Raw genomic sequence first — 16546 nt, 5'->3', positions numbered from 1 at the left:
AGTTGAGGCTGACTACAGGGGTCAAACTAAATACCCCAAATCACATTCTTAGACACCAATGTGGTATAACTGTTGCTGCTAGTAGATCATGATATGTCATTATAAGTTTATAATTAATGCAGCAATCAAGCTATAATACATGACAGTGATTACTATACCATGTGATATTTGCACTAGTGTGCTGCAGTCTTTTAGTGCTGCAGATCAGTGGTATAGCACGACATTTAGCGTATTATCTGGGAATAACCCGAGTACCAGATGACATCAAACAAGCCTCAATTCTGGCCATTGACTTTACACTGCCTACTCTACCCAGTAATGGCTAAAAACAACTAGGTCTTGCTTGCATCAAAAGGTGGGAATATTTGATTTCTTTCTTCTTTGATCTATAAGTTGCACTTTCAATTGTAAATTGTTAATAAAATGTGTTTGTATTCTGTGAAGCACTTTGAATTGCCCTGTGTATGAAAGGTGCTATAACCTGTATTATGTTTGAGTTATTTGTATTTGTTTGATATTATAGTATGCTAGTATCTATAGTTTAGTTTGTGAAATAGGATGCTCTGCTGCCAGTAGAATTGTCCATGTTTGCGATTGATCATACGCTGCTAACACAAACGGGTTGATCTCAACCTTCGCGTGGCGGCTTAATGTGATTGTGGTTGTTAGGGTTAGTGAAGCCAAATAATAAAAAGTGAATTTGCTTCGTAGTACAGGCCTCTAGTGGCAGCTGTTGCTACTGTAGGATACAGCAGGTAAGGTTGCGTTTGGAGAAGTATATGGAGAGATATTAGCATTCCTTAGAATGCCTCTCAGCAATTTGAAGATGGAAACTGTGGAATTTCTGTATGCTAGTGTGTGTGTGTGTGTGTGTGTGTGTGTGTGTGTGTGTGTGTGTGTGTGTGTGTGTGTGTGTGTGTGTGTGTGTGTGTGTGTGTGTGTGTGTGTGTGTGTACATACCTGAGAGCAGAGTTTCACCAGGGCAGATCTCATCCGTCAGACATACTCCATTCCTGGTTGAGAAATCCTGAAGGCTCCTCTTAGCTTCCTGGATCTGGGATGTTGCCAGCAGCCAGCGAGGGGACTCTGGGTACACTGATGCACAGCTGAGGAGCACATCATAATGTCAGAAACACACACACACACACACACACACACACACACACACACACACACACACACACACACACACACACACACACACACACACACACACACACACACACACACACTTTGTATTTATAACCAGTAAGACTCCCTAATCGGGAGATAAGCGACCGTAGGTCACATGTATACAGAAGAGGGCTGTAACGGCGATTTTTGTGGGGGGCAAGCCCCCGAGTTACGGCATTTTATGTGAGCTGCAGTGGCAGGGGGTCCTCCACTGGGGGCGCCACCACTTTTGCATCCGTTCTGGAGCACCAGGAGTGGGTGGTCCCCGGGAATGCCCCGTGAGCAGCCCCGTTGGGGTGGTCATTTGGTAATTTGTCCACATGTGCTCATTTTTTACACTTGGGGGTCCCCGAGGCAGCTGGGGGTCCCTGGAGCTCCGGGGGTCCTTGGAGGGTGTAGTTTGGCAGGTAAGGAGTGTGTGTGCAAAATGTGGCATGGATCGGGGCAATGGGTGCGGAGATATGAGCAGGGCAAAAGTGTGACGGACGTGTGTGACGGAGTGACGGAGTGACGGACGGACAGGACGGACACCTGGAGCAGGTTTCTATAGTAAGTGCGACCTACGGTCGCAATAACATACCAGTAAGACTCCCTAATCGGGAGATAAGCAACCGTAGGTCACATGTATACAGAAGAGGGCTGTAACGGCGATTGGTTCCTAGTTGTGTGGGCAATGGATAGTTTTGTTTGGTGGTCTAAATGTGGGGTTAGCTACGGCATTTTATGTGAGCTGCAGTGGCAGGGGGTCCTCCACTGGGGGCGCCACCACTTTTGCATCCGTTCTGGAGCACCAGGAGTGGGTGGTCCCCGGGAATGCCCCGTGAGCAGCCCCGTTGGGGTGGTCATTTGGTAATGTGTCCACATGTGCTCATTTTTTACACTTGGGGGTCCCCGAGGCAGCTGGGGTCCCTGGAGCTCCGGGGGTCCTTGGAGGGTGTAGTTTGGCAGGTAAGGAGTGTGTGTGCAAAATGTGGCATGGATCGGGGCAATGGGTGCGGAGATATGAGCAGGGCAAAAGTGTGACGTGTGTGACGGAGTGACGGAGTGACGGACGGACACCTGGAGCAGCTTTCTGTAGTAAGTGCGACCTACGGTCGCAATAACATCACAATAACTCAGGAAGAGATTAGCAGAATATTGTAGCACAGTTTAGTGTCAAATGTACCCTGTTGCTGTACATTTTGTAGAAGCCAATCACCCTATAATTAGATCCTAGGGCTTCAGGATATAACAGAGAATATTTCTGCTAAATACTGTGCTTCTCCTACGTTCTGCAATACATTAGAACAGCTAATTCTATACAATGTCTCTCTGTGTTCACAAATGATCACACAAATGGTGAGAGGGCATGCTAAAGGTTAGAATTTGCTCAGTTTTGAATACAATGAAAGATTTCCCGACGTTTTAACTTCATTTTTAGGCCCGAGTTTCAGCTGTCCAAGTAGTATGCAGCCCTCTTGCGATATGAATACAGTATTAGTGTGATATATGTGTGATGTATTGTGAAGCCCTACCCTGCACATTCCAAACACGGCACCCTGACTGACTCACCACCAATAGGAAAGCAGGAAGAGCAGAGGCAGTGTAGCCACAGCCTGGAGAATGGGCCAATCACGACACATCACGGCAAAGCCCGGCAACAGCAGCTCTGCACTCACAGCAAAGAAGCCACTGACCATGGCAACCATCAGGCGATGAGGAGGGTCACAAAGCTCCAACCCTGACAGCAGGAGGAGGACATGAGAGAGAGAATGCGAGAGAAAGGTGGAGAGGAGGACACTTAATGTGAGCCAATGCACAGCCATATTCTTTAAACAGTCCAAAACCAATGGGGCAATTGTATAATCAGCATATGGTTTATTAGTTGATCAACACATCAATGATAAAATAAGACCACCAGAGGGTGCTGAAAAGACCAAAACAAACTTTCCAGATGCCCCAAATGAAATGAGAACCTCTCGGTTGGAGAACCGGACACAAGCTACAGTACCAGGGAGTATTTAAAAAAAACTACCATGATGGTCTGGGTAGGCTGCGCGAGACTAAGTTAGTTCACTGTAACTCTCTAACCCTCACTGTGGTCAAGTATGGGATTGTGTTCGACAGAGTTAGGCTACATAATACTGCATGTTTGAGATGCGGTGTGAAATGCCTAGGAACTTCCACCCCATGTCCCCCAAGTGTTCTACTTTTTTGTCTTCCCTTGATGTGGTTATGTTTATTGTTATTATTATTATCACTGCTGCGAGGAAATCAGAACAAAAGAACTTTACTCTTCTGTACTCATATACACAAGATGTAGCAAATAAAGAAACCTTGAACCTTGAACCTTGCAAAGAGGTACGGAGGAAAGCAGATAGGTCACTTCCTGCTCACTTCCCTGCCCTCTGTCCTGCTATTGTTTCTGTCCCCCTATGGAGAGGCTGTGGGGAATTGGGAAATGTTCCTCCCAGTCCCAAGTCCTTACACCCAGGCAGCACAGCATCATTCTTACCCCGCAGAACAAAATCTGGTCTCAATAACTCCTGACCTCACAGGAATGTGGAGAATGTACATACATATCAGAAACAGATAGGGAACTCCCTAGCAGAGCAGTACCTAGTACTAGCTTGTTCCACACATCATGTACATCTTCAGAAGATTCCTTTCAATCTACACGTAACTGAATGGATTGTTCCGAATGCTTCAGCTTCACACCGATCAGCAGTGGAGATGGATGCCATTCCCCTCTAACCGCCTTCACCACCATCTCTCCTTCACAACAAAATCCTGACTATTAAATATCAACACTAAGCATTTTACTGTGCCTTTACAATCCCTGACATTTCATTGCATAATTAGTTAAATGTTCATTAACTTCATTTTATTATGTAAGTTTATTATATATACAATGAAAGAACTTTTTTTTTCATCTATCAGAAAGTTGTGGGGTATTTTTCTATTTATTTGTTTGCATGTAAGTTAGATGTTCTCAAATAGCAACTTTAATCAAAATCTGAAAGTTTTTCAAATTGGTTTCAAGATAGTAAATAGTAGTCTAGATTCTTCCAAAGATCGGGATCAGACCCATTAATCTGGCATCGGTCAGGGTCTATCATCACACTTACAGATGCAGTGCAGCACTTTGGCCATAACAAAATAACTGTTCCTGAATGCAGGTCAGGCTTTAGTCATCTTAAAACACTGGCATCATATCCACAATGGCAGATCAGACTCATATCTAACCCACGTACAGTCATGCTCATCCCGTGAGTGTGTCACTCTAAGGAAATTAGTTGGGCAATGGTGTTCCACGTGATGTTAAAAAATAAAAATAAATTACATAATCAGTCATATCTCGGGTCTGGGACGGAGTGACGTACAACAAGAGCTGTCGGTGCGATGTAGCTGTTTTATGTCCATTTGGATATTGTATGTTCACTGTTGTGTTGTGATGTGAAAACACACCTCATCATGAAGATAACAGGCCAATGCCCCAGAGACTGCTATCAACATGAGCTAAAATACATTAACTGTGGTTTGAGGTATTGTGCATTTATAGTTTCTTTCTGGCCTCTTTAAATATGCTTCTGGCTCAAAGCAGTGAGCTTCCCACCCTCTCACAAACACCTCTCAGTGATTATGGGTGACCCGCTGTACTGAATGACACTTTACGCATGCCTCATCATGACTTATTGAAGACATTACTGGTAGAGGAATGGTTCAAGTTACCACTGTTAGGATGTCCTTAAATAAACACAAGATAGGACAGGGCGGATTTGTTTTTCTTAGGGCAAATTGGGACATTTCCTAAGACAGATAGGATGGCGAGGTAGAATGAGATGTGACAAAGGGGGGACTTCACACCTAGGATTATATATTGTGATATATGACCCTAGATGTGTCCTTTTTCATCTAAAGGCACCACAGCACTTGTATTGTCATTTGTCAGAGTAAATGTTTTTTAGCTAGAATATCTTAGAGTGAGCAGTGCTTTACAGCAGTCAGTCTGGAGTCTATTCAACCAATCTAGCAAATATACCTCGTTTCATCCTAGAATAGAAATCACATGGCCACCTTAACAATGTTAACATTCTCAGGCGGAAATGGTGAAGCGCACGCACGCACGCACGCACGCACGCACGCACGCACGCACGCACACACACACACACACACACACACACACACACACACACACACACACACACACACACACACACACACACACACACACACACACACACACACACACACACACACACACACACACACACACACACACACACAGAGTATTCTTCTGTATAGTTTTAGTCCCATTTTAGTCATCTGAAATTGTTTAGTCTTACTCGACTAAATTAGTCTTTTAGTCTTAGTCAACTAAATGAACACTGGATCGAACAGGATTTTTCTCCATATCTCATAAGACACACGAGGCTGTGTTGCTTCTTGTTGCCATTCACAGAGTTCCGCCCGTCGCTCGCTATTCTGACCCAGCTGCTCCGATTTAACAGGGCACTTCCTGATTTATACTTGGTTGTGCATCATGTCGCGCACTGGAAATAGCCCACCTTCAAGCTCTGCTATTTTCGATACCAAGTAACATTTGAGGGCGCTCAGGTGGCTCAGGGGTAAAGTACCGGTCCGCCACTGCAGAGTCTAGGGGTTCAAATCCCCCACGGTGCACGCAACACCAATGGCCCGTGTTCAGGGGAGGAGAGTAAGGCGGGAGGGTGATATTTCTCACTGCACGTAGCCGACTCCTACAGGCTGGGGAGGCAACTTTCAGCAAGGGGGAGTTGAATAAGAGGAGTAGGATGGAGATGTTGCGTTCTCCCGGTGGGGGCTCCTCACTGGCAGGTGAGTGAAATAGCAGTGGCAATACATAAATGTGTGGGGAGGGTTCATTGGCATAACAACTACATTAAATGGATAATTAACCCCAAAATGACTTTTTTTCTATCGATTAGTGACCCCATGGAGACTTGAATTCATGGATATGTTTTTGTTTTTGTCGCATTCCTAAGCCAATAATTTGATAACTGGCAGCGGTTCCGGTAGGAGACACAAAGAGTCTCCTTTGTATCTCCTACCGGAACCGCTGACTACCGGTCCGCTGGTCATCAAATTATTGTTTGATATAAAAAATATGAATGAATTCAAGTCTCCATTGGGTGACTAATCAATAGAAAAAAAGTTTTTTTTTGGGTGAACTATCCCTTTAAAATAATTGGATACTCAAAAATGGGATTATATCAAATACAATTTCTCTTACTGGAAATGTATGAAGAGATGAAGATCCCGGCCAGCATGGCACCCTGAGCGAGACGCAGCAGGAGAAACACCACAGGACTGTTGGACAGGCACACCGCCACTCCTAGCAGACTGGACAGACTGACAGACAGGAGGAAACCTCGGCGACGACCCAACCTTAAGACACAAGTACAAGTTAGGGATGATTCAGAAGTCACATAATGTGTGCATCTGGTCATCGTTACCTAGATTGGCAATATATACAGCCAAATCCTAAGTATTGATTTATCCATTTGGTTACATTTGTGAGCTCTCAGAGTTAAAGGTAGGGTAAGTGATATGTTTGGGTTAAAACAAAAAGTATTTTGTTAAAAGGTTAAAGCACTATATTCTGATAGTAATCATTGCTATAGAGTGTTTGTTCAGTAACAGGAGTCTCCCCAGCTCTTTAATAAACAGAAAATACATTTTCCGGTAGGTGTCAAAATCTCAGCCAATTAGGAGAAAGTACCAATTTTTAAGCTTCATTTTTAGTGTTCCAGTTCCAATTTTGTCTGCTCATTTCTTAAGTGTCATCACTTCCAATTTCACTTGTTTAATCTGTATCCTGATTGAGCTCTCCATCCTGATTGGATAAACTTGGAAATGAAACTGAAACGAAAATTCTGTTTTATAAAGAGCTGGAGAGACAAGGAGACTCCTTTTACTGATCAAACACTCTATAGCAATGAATACTATCAGAATATAGAGCTATTTAACACTTATTTTAACCTAAAAAAATCACTTACCCTACCTTTAAATGAACACTCAGGATTTTACAGAGTAGAGTCATCATCACTATCCCATATACTATAGAGACAGACATAACTCATACACAGTCATTATTTACCAGTCACACAGCGTGCCTAGGAGGATGTATCCTAGAATCCACCCTGTCATAAAGCAGACATGTTGCAAAGGGATCTTCCAGTAGTCGGTGCAAACTAGGTTCCACTGAAAGAAAGAAAGAAAGAAAGAAAGAAAGAAAGAAAGAAAGAAAGAAAGAAAGAAAGAAAGAAAGAAAGAAAGAAAGAAAGAAAGAAAGAAAGAAAGAAAGAAAGAAAGACAGCTGAATTAATTTGATGGGAGGGATTTGAACCACTGCATCTGTGTAATTTTAGTCTTCAACTGTACAGTGTTGCATAAGCATTCATTATAATCAGACTACATAACCTTCTGAGAATTGTGCACCACACACACACACACACACACACACACACACACACACACTTTTGCGACTCAAGGAGGAATGTAGATCATGTCCCTCCTGATTGAATTAGTGTGTCTGCTGACAGTATTATTACATTAGAACAAACCTGTGTCTTAACAAAAGTGCACAAACGGCAGCACTATGACGTATAGTGACATACCAAACCCTGTTCCACTTCCCTCTTCCTTCTTCTCTTGCAGGTTTTTTCTTGCCCACCAATTCCTCACACCATGTTCAAAGGGCTATGGCGTCATCATCTTGTGTGAACTCATGAAAACATACCATCTATTTGCTTACACCAGGGGTCTTCAACAGGGGGTCCGGGACCCCCAGGGGGTCCTCAGAGTTACTACAGGGGGTCCGCCAAATCTTTGTGTGATATGATTTTTTTTTTACCTTAACCACTTGAACTCTAGCATCCCTTTTTCTGAGGAGAACTTTAGCCAACAATAGCAGATCTACAAGCAGATCTACAAGGCTAGTAGATCGGCTTTTTTGGCAAAGAGGTATATAGGTGTAGAGGGAAAAAAAGAGCAGACCAAGTAAACAAAAAAAGTAAAAATGGAAACACAATTTTATACAATATAGAGGGGGTCCCTGCTTCATCTCTCTCTCAGCTAGGGGGTCCTTGGCCTGAAAACGTTGAAGACCCCTGGCTTACACGCCTGGGCACTGGTTCTTGCTTTTGAGCATCAAATTAGGGCCAGACCGATCGATCAGTCGGGCCGATAAACAGTATAGGCATTATTGTTATCATACTTTTTTGAGACATCAGTATCGGCAATTATGCAGCTAATGTGTTCTAATTAGCCTGGCGTCCCTAATCTGGGTATGTCATCATTACAGGTGATTTTTTTTTTTAAACATTGCCGATCTACAAGCTCACAAAATAAAATTCAGCTTTTGTATTTATTTTGTATCAATCAAAAAAGTTATCTGTGTTCATTTGTATTGCTTTTTTTGCTTACAGGTTAAATGTTAAAATAAAGACTTTAATCAAATCTAAGTTGTTGTTTTGTGTTTTCAGATTGATTAGAAAAAGAACATTTTTTACATTGTCAGATCACGCACCTGTAGCCCTGTCATGGGATTTGGGAGGTTCCTATTCATCCAAGCGGTGGCGACTTAATACAGGATTATTGAATGACACTGAGTTTGTAAAAGTTGTGGAGCAGGAACTAAAACTCTATCTTGAATTCAACATGACACCAGATATCTCACCCGTGACACTATGGCAATGCGCCAAGGCATATTTGAGAGGACGAATAATTGCTTTTGCATCTGCCAAAAAGAAAAGAAACGAAGAAGATCGAGTTAACTTAGAAAATACAATTAAGGGGCTAGAACGCCAACACAAAGAACAACAACTCCCTGAAGTACTTAGAGGGGCTTAAGAATGCTCGACAAGCACTGAATAACTTAACATCTGAGAAAGTGGAGCGTAATTTAAGGTTTCTGAAGCAAAAGTACTATGAGAGTGGAGACAGATCTAGCCGATTATTAGCATACCGCTTAAGGAAACAACAAGCCTTATCGACAGTAACCAAGATTAAATGACCAGATAATTCATTTGTTTCAAAACCAAAGGACATCTCATCCGCCTTTGCAGATTATTATAAAGTACTTTATAAGAAAAATAACATTTTACACTTTTTGACAAAATATCGGTCAAACCACCGGTAATCAGTGGTCTAGGAGGACCCTAGAATTTGTATTGGACCTGAAAAGCTGGCATCAGTTGTGCTCTAATCAGGCAAATGCCTCATGTCTGTACTATATTCCATTACATTTTTCCTTGTACAGTACAGTGTACATGCACACATACGTCATGGAGAAGGGAAACCATTACTGGTGGAAGGACATGATCAGGTTCACAGGAAGTGGGTGGGCATTGGACTTCCTAGCATCACAACACATGGGCACAAACACTCATTTATTCCTATATTCATTTCCTTCACCCATTCAATCCGGGAACGCATCTGTGTCATTTTAGATTTCTTTGGCTATTCAAAAATAGCAGAAATACAAGCTCATAGCGCAGCACCAAGTGCCGTGCTATGAGCATGTAGATCTGCTATTTTTGAAAAATCTTGAATTATTTTGCAAATATTTGAATATATTCTTTTAAAGCAAACATTTTAACTAAAATCTTTGCTTCTGGGGGTGCCCTGGAACTAAATAATTTGAGATGGGGGTCTGCTGCCAAATGTATTTGACCGAGGACCCCCATCTCAAAATATTTTGTTCCAGGGACCCCCAGAAGCAAATATTGGAGTTAAAAATGTTCACTTTAAATATATATTTTTAAAGATTTGGACAAATTGTCAAGATTTATAAAATAAATTGCAGCTCTACAAGCTACAAGTATGTTATTTGAATAGCCAAAGAATCTAAAATGACACAGATGCTTTCCCGGTCTTAATGGATTAAGGCCCTAACCAGTTGAGGAAAGGTAGAAGGGCCCTTTCCCCAAGACAAATTACCATACTGCTCTGCTAGCTCATCAGTATTGAGATACTAATTATCTAATTTCATCCACACTATCCATGGCAATTGTGTCCATGTTATGAAACCTGCTGCAGCAATAAAAATGTATCTAGAGTTTTAAAATCTGCCGTTGTATTAAATCTTGCCGTTTTATTATATCTCAAGCATGCCCAATGTGATGCAGAATCACACTTCCAAAGAAAATATAAATGTAAAGTTTGAACAGCTGTATTACATGGGAATATCTAGTAGCAGTTGTTTGCTCTGAGATGTGTTTTTTTTTGCTACCAAGATCCGTTGTCAGTGTTTGCTGAGTGGGATGGATCCTGATTCCTAACTGGCATAAGAGTCTGTTGAAACATACAGTAAGTAAAATATAAACAAGAGTAAGCTGTACATACACAATCACACTACGGTACGGAGTGGCACCAGACTAACAACATCTTCTGGGGCTCGTTTGGTCAAGGTATCCCTTATGGTAGTCAATCCAAGGTTTATCAATGTAGGCTACAATCTGACAATTTCTTGGAGCCCAGGACTGAAATGAGACCACAGAGATCATATGTAGATCCAGAAAACTAGCCAACAAAACAAAAGCTTTACAAAACATTTTATAAAGCTTTACTGTCTACTTCAGGGGTCTTCAACAGGGGGTCCGGGTCGGGACCCCTAGGGGGTCCTCAGAGTTACTACAGGGGGTCCGCCAAATCTTTGTGTGATATGATTTTTCTTTTTACCTTAACCAATTGAACCCTAACATCCCTTCTCTGAGGAGAACTTTAGCCAAAAATAGCAGATCTACAAGCTCACAACGCCTCGCGCTGCGAGGCGTTGTGAGCTTGTAGATCGGCTATTTTTGGCAAAGAGGTATAGTGTAGAGGGGAAAAAGAGCATACCAAGTAAACAAAATAAGTATAATCTGAAACACAATTTTATACAATATAGAGGGGGGTCCCTGCTTCATCTCTCTCTCAGCTAGGGGGTCCTTGGCCTGAAAACGTTGAAGACCCCTGGTCTACTTGTTACTAAAGACCTTGGTAAATGGAGCATCAGATTACAGAGTGGGGGGGAAACTAAAAGCTTTAGGCATCAACAAGGCAGGGAAGTTTGGGCTGTTTAACCTGAGCAAATATTGAATGAACGTTACAGACTGCCAACTTCATTATCACATATAGGCTCCAACAGTTTACAATTTAGGCATTTAGCAGAGGCTCTTATCCAGAGTGAGAGATCAGAACAACAACAGCGGGTGAACTAAATTAAATTCTACAGAAACATAACTTGTATGACTTTTTGCCATATCAGTAAACCCGTTTTACATGATAATGTGTTGACAACACCTGAGAAAGGGCTCACATGTTGACGATTACACAGAGTGGTGTAAAGTAACTAAGTATATTTACTCAAGTACTGTACTTACGTACAATGATGAGGCATTTTGAGGTACTTTGTTCAGTATTTACAATTTTCAATACTTTTTACTTCTACTCCACTACATCTCAGAGGCAAATATTGTACTTTTTCTCCACTACAATTATATGAAAACTTTGATTATTATTACAAAACATACATTAGCCACTTCAGCCCTAGATATATTTTGGTCATCTGAAAATAGCCAATAACCAATACTTTTGTACTTTTACTCAAGTTATTGTTGAATTCTGTACTTTAACTTGTAAGAGAGTATTTTCTACATTGCGGTATTGATACTTTTACTTAAGTAAAACTGTGAGTATTTTTCCTAGCACTGGACAAGACCAGAGAAAGGGCTATTGACGCTGGTTTTGTTTTGGTGAAGATTAAACAGAGCTACTCAGCAGCCATTGTGTTTGTTTATCATCAGTGTGTGACTGATGACAATACTTTAACCCTTGTGTGTGTTGAAACCTCAGCCACATCCAAACAACCATCAATTCCAGACATTATGCGTTTAGCAGTGGTGTAAAGTAACTATTACATTTACTCAAGTACTGTACTTAAGTACAATTCTGAGGTATTTTTACTTTACTATTTCCAATTTTCAGTACTTTTACTTCTACTCCACTACATCTCAGAGGCAAATATTGTACTTTTACTCCGCTACAATTATATGAAAACTTTAGTTACCAGTTACTTTGTAGATTTTGATTATTATTACAAAGCATACATTAACCACTTCAGCCCTATACTTCAGCCATTTGAAAATAGCCGATCTACAAGCTCACAACACCATTTTCAAAATATTTTGTATACATTTGGAAACGTGTGATCCGGGACATTCTTCACAATGAAGAGTACCTTCTACTTTTGGTACTTTAAGTACATTTTGATGCCAATACTTTGGTACTTTTAAACTCAAGTAAATTTTGAATTCTGGACTTCTACTTAGTACATAGTATTTCTACAATGCAGTATTGATACTTTTACTTAAGTAAGAAATGTGAGTACTTCTTTCTTCCCATCCCATCCCTGTTGAAACTTCAGCCACGTCCAAACAACCATCAATCCCAGACACATAGTTTTTGCTCCATTCTTTACCTCTGTCACATAGTTGCTCTGCAGTCCAGCCGTGTGGCTGTACTCCCATCCTTTAGTGCAGGACACCCTCTCTTTGGGGACGTTTTCAGAGAGATCGGACGCATTGGTCGAGTACTTGAACAGTTCGCAGTGGCTCAGGCCGGTGCCGTTGACCCACGGTATGGTCAGGTTCAGATACGCCTGTCTGGTCAGGTTGCTGAGGAGGAAAGCGGACGGCAGAAGCTGCGGGTCGGGTCTGCAGTGGTAGGAGTCCGGCATTAGGGTGTAGAAGACGTCGCAGAACAGATTCAGCATCACCGCGAAGTTGGGAAACCAGCTGAATATGACCAGGATCCTGTTGTATCGTCCATAACCACCCGCCTGAGGGTAGATCTTCGTCTCGTAGTCCATGGTGTTGAAGTGACTGAGTGAGTTGTTGCTGCTCACACAGCAGCTGGTTGTGGCTGGACTCTCTCTCTGGCTGAGTGAGAGGCGCCACACAGGCAGTGTTGCCAGGTTTTGTGAGAGAAACAAGCAACCAGGTCTAGGAAAACAAGCCCAGAAGAAGCAACTTATTAGGCCACATGAGCACTCTAACCCAGGGGTCTTCAACAGGGGGTCCGGGACCCCTAGGGGGTCCTCAGAGTTACTACAGGGGGTCCGCCAAATCTTTGTGTGATATGATTTTTTTCTTTTTACATTAAGCACTTAACTCTAGCATCCCTTTTTCTGAGGAGCACTTTAGCCAAAAAATAGCAGATCTACAAGCTCACAACACCTCGCGCTGCGAGGCGTTGTGAGCTTGTAGATCGGTTATTTTTGGCAAAGAGTTATAGGTGTGTAGAGGGGAAAAAGAGCAGCAAAGGTTTATCTGAGGGGGTCCCTGCTTCATCTCTCTCTCATCTAGGGGGTCCTTCCTTGGCCTGAAAACGTTGAAGACCCCTGCTCTAACCATTTCACAATGAGATTGTAGATAGTCTATTTACAAAAAACTTTTTTTTTTTTTTTGGGGAAACATTCTAACAACACAAATATGCTCCCCATGGGCTCAAAACATTTTCATGAAACTATTTGAGAACCACTGGTTTAAATAATAATCTTAAAAAATTGGAAGCAAGCCTAAATAAGCAAGTACACTTTAGAAACAGTTTACTACCAATTTTTACAAGCAACTTTACAGAAAAAGAAGCCGCTTATAATAAGCCGACATGGCAACACTGGCCACAGGGCGCAGCAGGTAAAGCTAAAGTGGGCGGAGACACATTCAGGACATGATCTGACCCTTTCATCCTGATCCCTCCCAGTCTGGGGTTCCCTCAGTGGTGGAAAAAGTAGCCTAAAAGTATCAATACTGCAATGTAGAAATACTCTGTTACAAGTAAAAGTCTGGTGTTCAAAATGTACAATGTACAAAAGTATTGACATCAAAATGTATCCTACTTAAAAGTACCATAAGTAGGCCTGGGCTGCGGCGTGGCGGTCCAGGCACCCTAGGCCAGTGGTTCTCAAACTTTTTCATGTCAAGGACCCCCAAATTGACACTTATTAGCCCCCTGCCCCCGGACCCCCATTTGAAAAGATATGCAGTGATTCTCAACCATTTTAATTTCAAGGATCCCCAGTTTGACATGCATTAGGCTACGGACCCCCATTTAATGGCATTTCTATCTCTGGGACCCCAATTTATATTGTAAAATCAATGTTAATTTAACTCTGAGAGTTGTGTGTACAAATGGAACCAAATGGACATTTTGTTCCATTTGTACACACTCAGAGTTACAGACCCATAAGGGTCCATTTAGTTCCTAACTATCCATCATTTAGCTGGGGACCCCCTGGAACTCCCTCAAGGACCCCTGGGGGTCCCCGGACCCCACTTTGAGAACCAATGCCCTAGGCTGCAAGTTCTCAAATAATAGTTTGTTTTTGTTATTGTGGAGTAAAAAAATAACATTTGCCTCTGAGATGTAGCCTGACAGCGTGTCGCGGGTTCGAAACCCGTTCCTGACGACCTTTGCTGTGTGTCACTCCCCATCCATCTCTCTCCCCATTTCCTGTCAGTATACTGTCCTATCAATAAAGGCATAAAAGCTCCAAAATAAATCTAAAAAGAAAAAAAAAGTAGGCTACCAGAAGTACAAAATACTCATTTATCTAAAAAATGTGTGAAGTGGGCGGTGTGGTCACAGTGGTCATCACTGTGATGGAAGTGATTCACTTAAAAAAATCACACCCTGTGTGAAGTGAGTGGTGCCTTTGATGACCCCCGTATTGATGTTGTCATCAATGTTTGTGGACAGACATAGAAAACAGACTAGAAAATGTGCTCCTCGGAGCACCAGTCTCCGCCAGCAGACCCGTGCTATTTTAACCAAAGGAAATCACTTACCCTATCTTTAACCATAGTTTTCTAGAAATGTTCTGATTCTTAGATTATAACATCTAAGGATTAGAACATGTTAGCTTGGCTAACATGTTCAATCAGCCAAGTTAACATGTCCAATGTTAGCTTGGCTGATGGCACTGATGTCACTTCGAAACATGTAAACAATAGCAGATCTGCAAGCTCACAATGCGTGGCATCGCAACGCATTGTGAGCTTGTAGATCTGCTATTTTCAAATGGACTACAGCTGAAGCTGAAGTGTATGTTTGTAATAATCAAAATCTACAACAAAGAGTAACTAAGTAAAGTTTTCAAATAATTGTACTTATTGTAGTGGAGTAAAATAGTTTGCCTCTGAGAAGTAAGAAGTAAATTAAGTACAGAAATAGTCCACTAAAGTAAAAAACACCTCCAAATTGTACTTAAGTACAGTACTTGAGTAAATTTACTTAGTTACTTTCCACCACTGCCTCCCAGTCTGGGGTTCCCACTGTCATCTGTTGCTTACTAACACACTTAACAATGTTGGACTTCAGGGAAAACCTGCTGTGAGTCACAGTACTATTTTTAGTGTGTGTCAACCAACAAATTGGGCCATAGCCAATATCAGGTGACCCAAGGTTTCAAGGACTGAGGGTCCACCACTGTAAGCCTAAATAACACACACACACACACACACACACACACACACACACACACACACACACACACACACACAGTCACCCCCCCCCACCCCCCCAATGGTTGGAGGACTGCGATGCCAGCAGTAGAGAGAAGCATAGCTACTGCCCTTGCATGTTTGAAGCCCCATCTGTGGCATATCCAATGCTTATATTAGGCTTGTGTACAGTTTCAACTCTCAAGGGACTCCGTAAGTAAACAAAGGACTGCCCAGTGGACACGCTGCACTGGACCCCTTCAACACAACAAGCCTCTCATTAGTCACATACATTAAAACGACTGAACATTGGTCTTGCGCTGTCATGTCCTACGTTCTATCCAGCTGGACAGAAAACATTCCAGCTTTCTGGATGTCAGTGGAGATGTTTTACCGAAATAAGTTACAGATTTTATCGTTCACATATAAAATGTCTAAAAATCATCATGTTTAAAACGGTTGTTTTAGACAATATAGTCAGGGAATATCAAAAGAATCTCAGAATATTGTGTTGTTTGTAAAGGTGTCTAACATGAACCTATTTAAAAGAGGCTGAAATTCAGAAATTAAAATAAGCTAATAAAGCAACTTTTTAATTATACACCCACAATGAATATTTCCACACAAAAAATGGGGTGGCAAAGAGTGGGGACAGTGGGCATGGCAGTTTTCCCAACAAGGAGTGGTTTTGTTGAAAAACAAATGCTTGCAATGGATTCAGAACCATGAAAACCCTCTAGTTTGACCCCTCACATGCTATTTAACGCAGAATTAAAATATCTTTCCAGCAGCTGTCACAGCTTCCCTGGTGGTTGAATTTCAACCTTTTTGAAATATGTAACTTTAAAAAAGACATTTGTTAAGACATT

The 16546-nt window shown here is 41.9% G+C and overlaps 1 protein-coding gene across 1 annotated transcript in view; it reads right to left on the bottom strand.

The window, feature by feature from the left end:
- Positions 1-13058, bottom strand: part of slc22a31 (solute carrier family 22 member 31) — a 20572-nt gene extending 7514 nt beyond the window's left edge. Inside the window, exons 1-5 of the mRNA XM_084080363.1 lie at positions 12656-13058; positions 7292-7395; positions 6425-6579; positions 2725-2893; positions 961-1106 (exon numbers count right to left, since the gene is read on the bottom strand). Coding sequence (XP_083936489.1) covers positions 961-1106; positions 2725-2893; positions 6425-6579; positions 7292-7395; positions 12656-13045 — 964 coding nt within the window. The 5' untranslated portion in view covers positions 13046-13058. The remainder of the gene's footprint in view (positions 1-960; positions 1107-2724; positions 2894-6424; positions 6580-7291; positions 7396-12655) is intronic.
- Between the last annotated feature and the right edge of the window lie 3488 nt (positions 13059-16546).

The sequence above is a fragment of the Gymnoscopelus microlampas genome, assembly GCF_963454915.1.
Source record: "Gymnoscopelus microlampas genome assembly, chromosome: 1".
NCBI classification, from domain to species: Eukaryota; Metazoa; Chordata; class Actinopteri; order Myctophiformes; family Myctophidae; genus Gymnoscopelus; species Gymnoscopelus microlampas.
The sequence above is the reverse complement of the archived record's forward strand: the minus strand, read 5'-3'. Positions and strand labels throughout refer to the sequence as shown.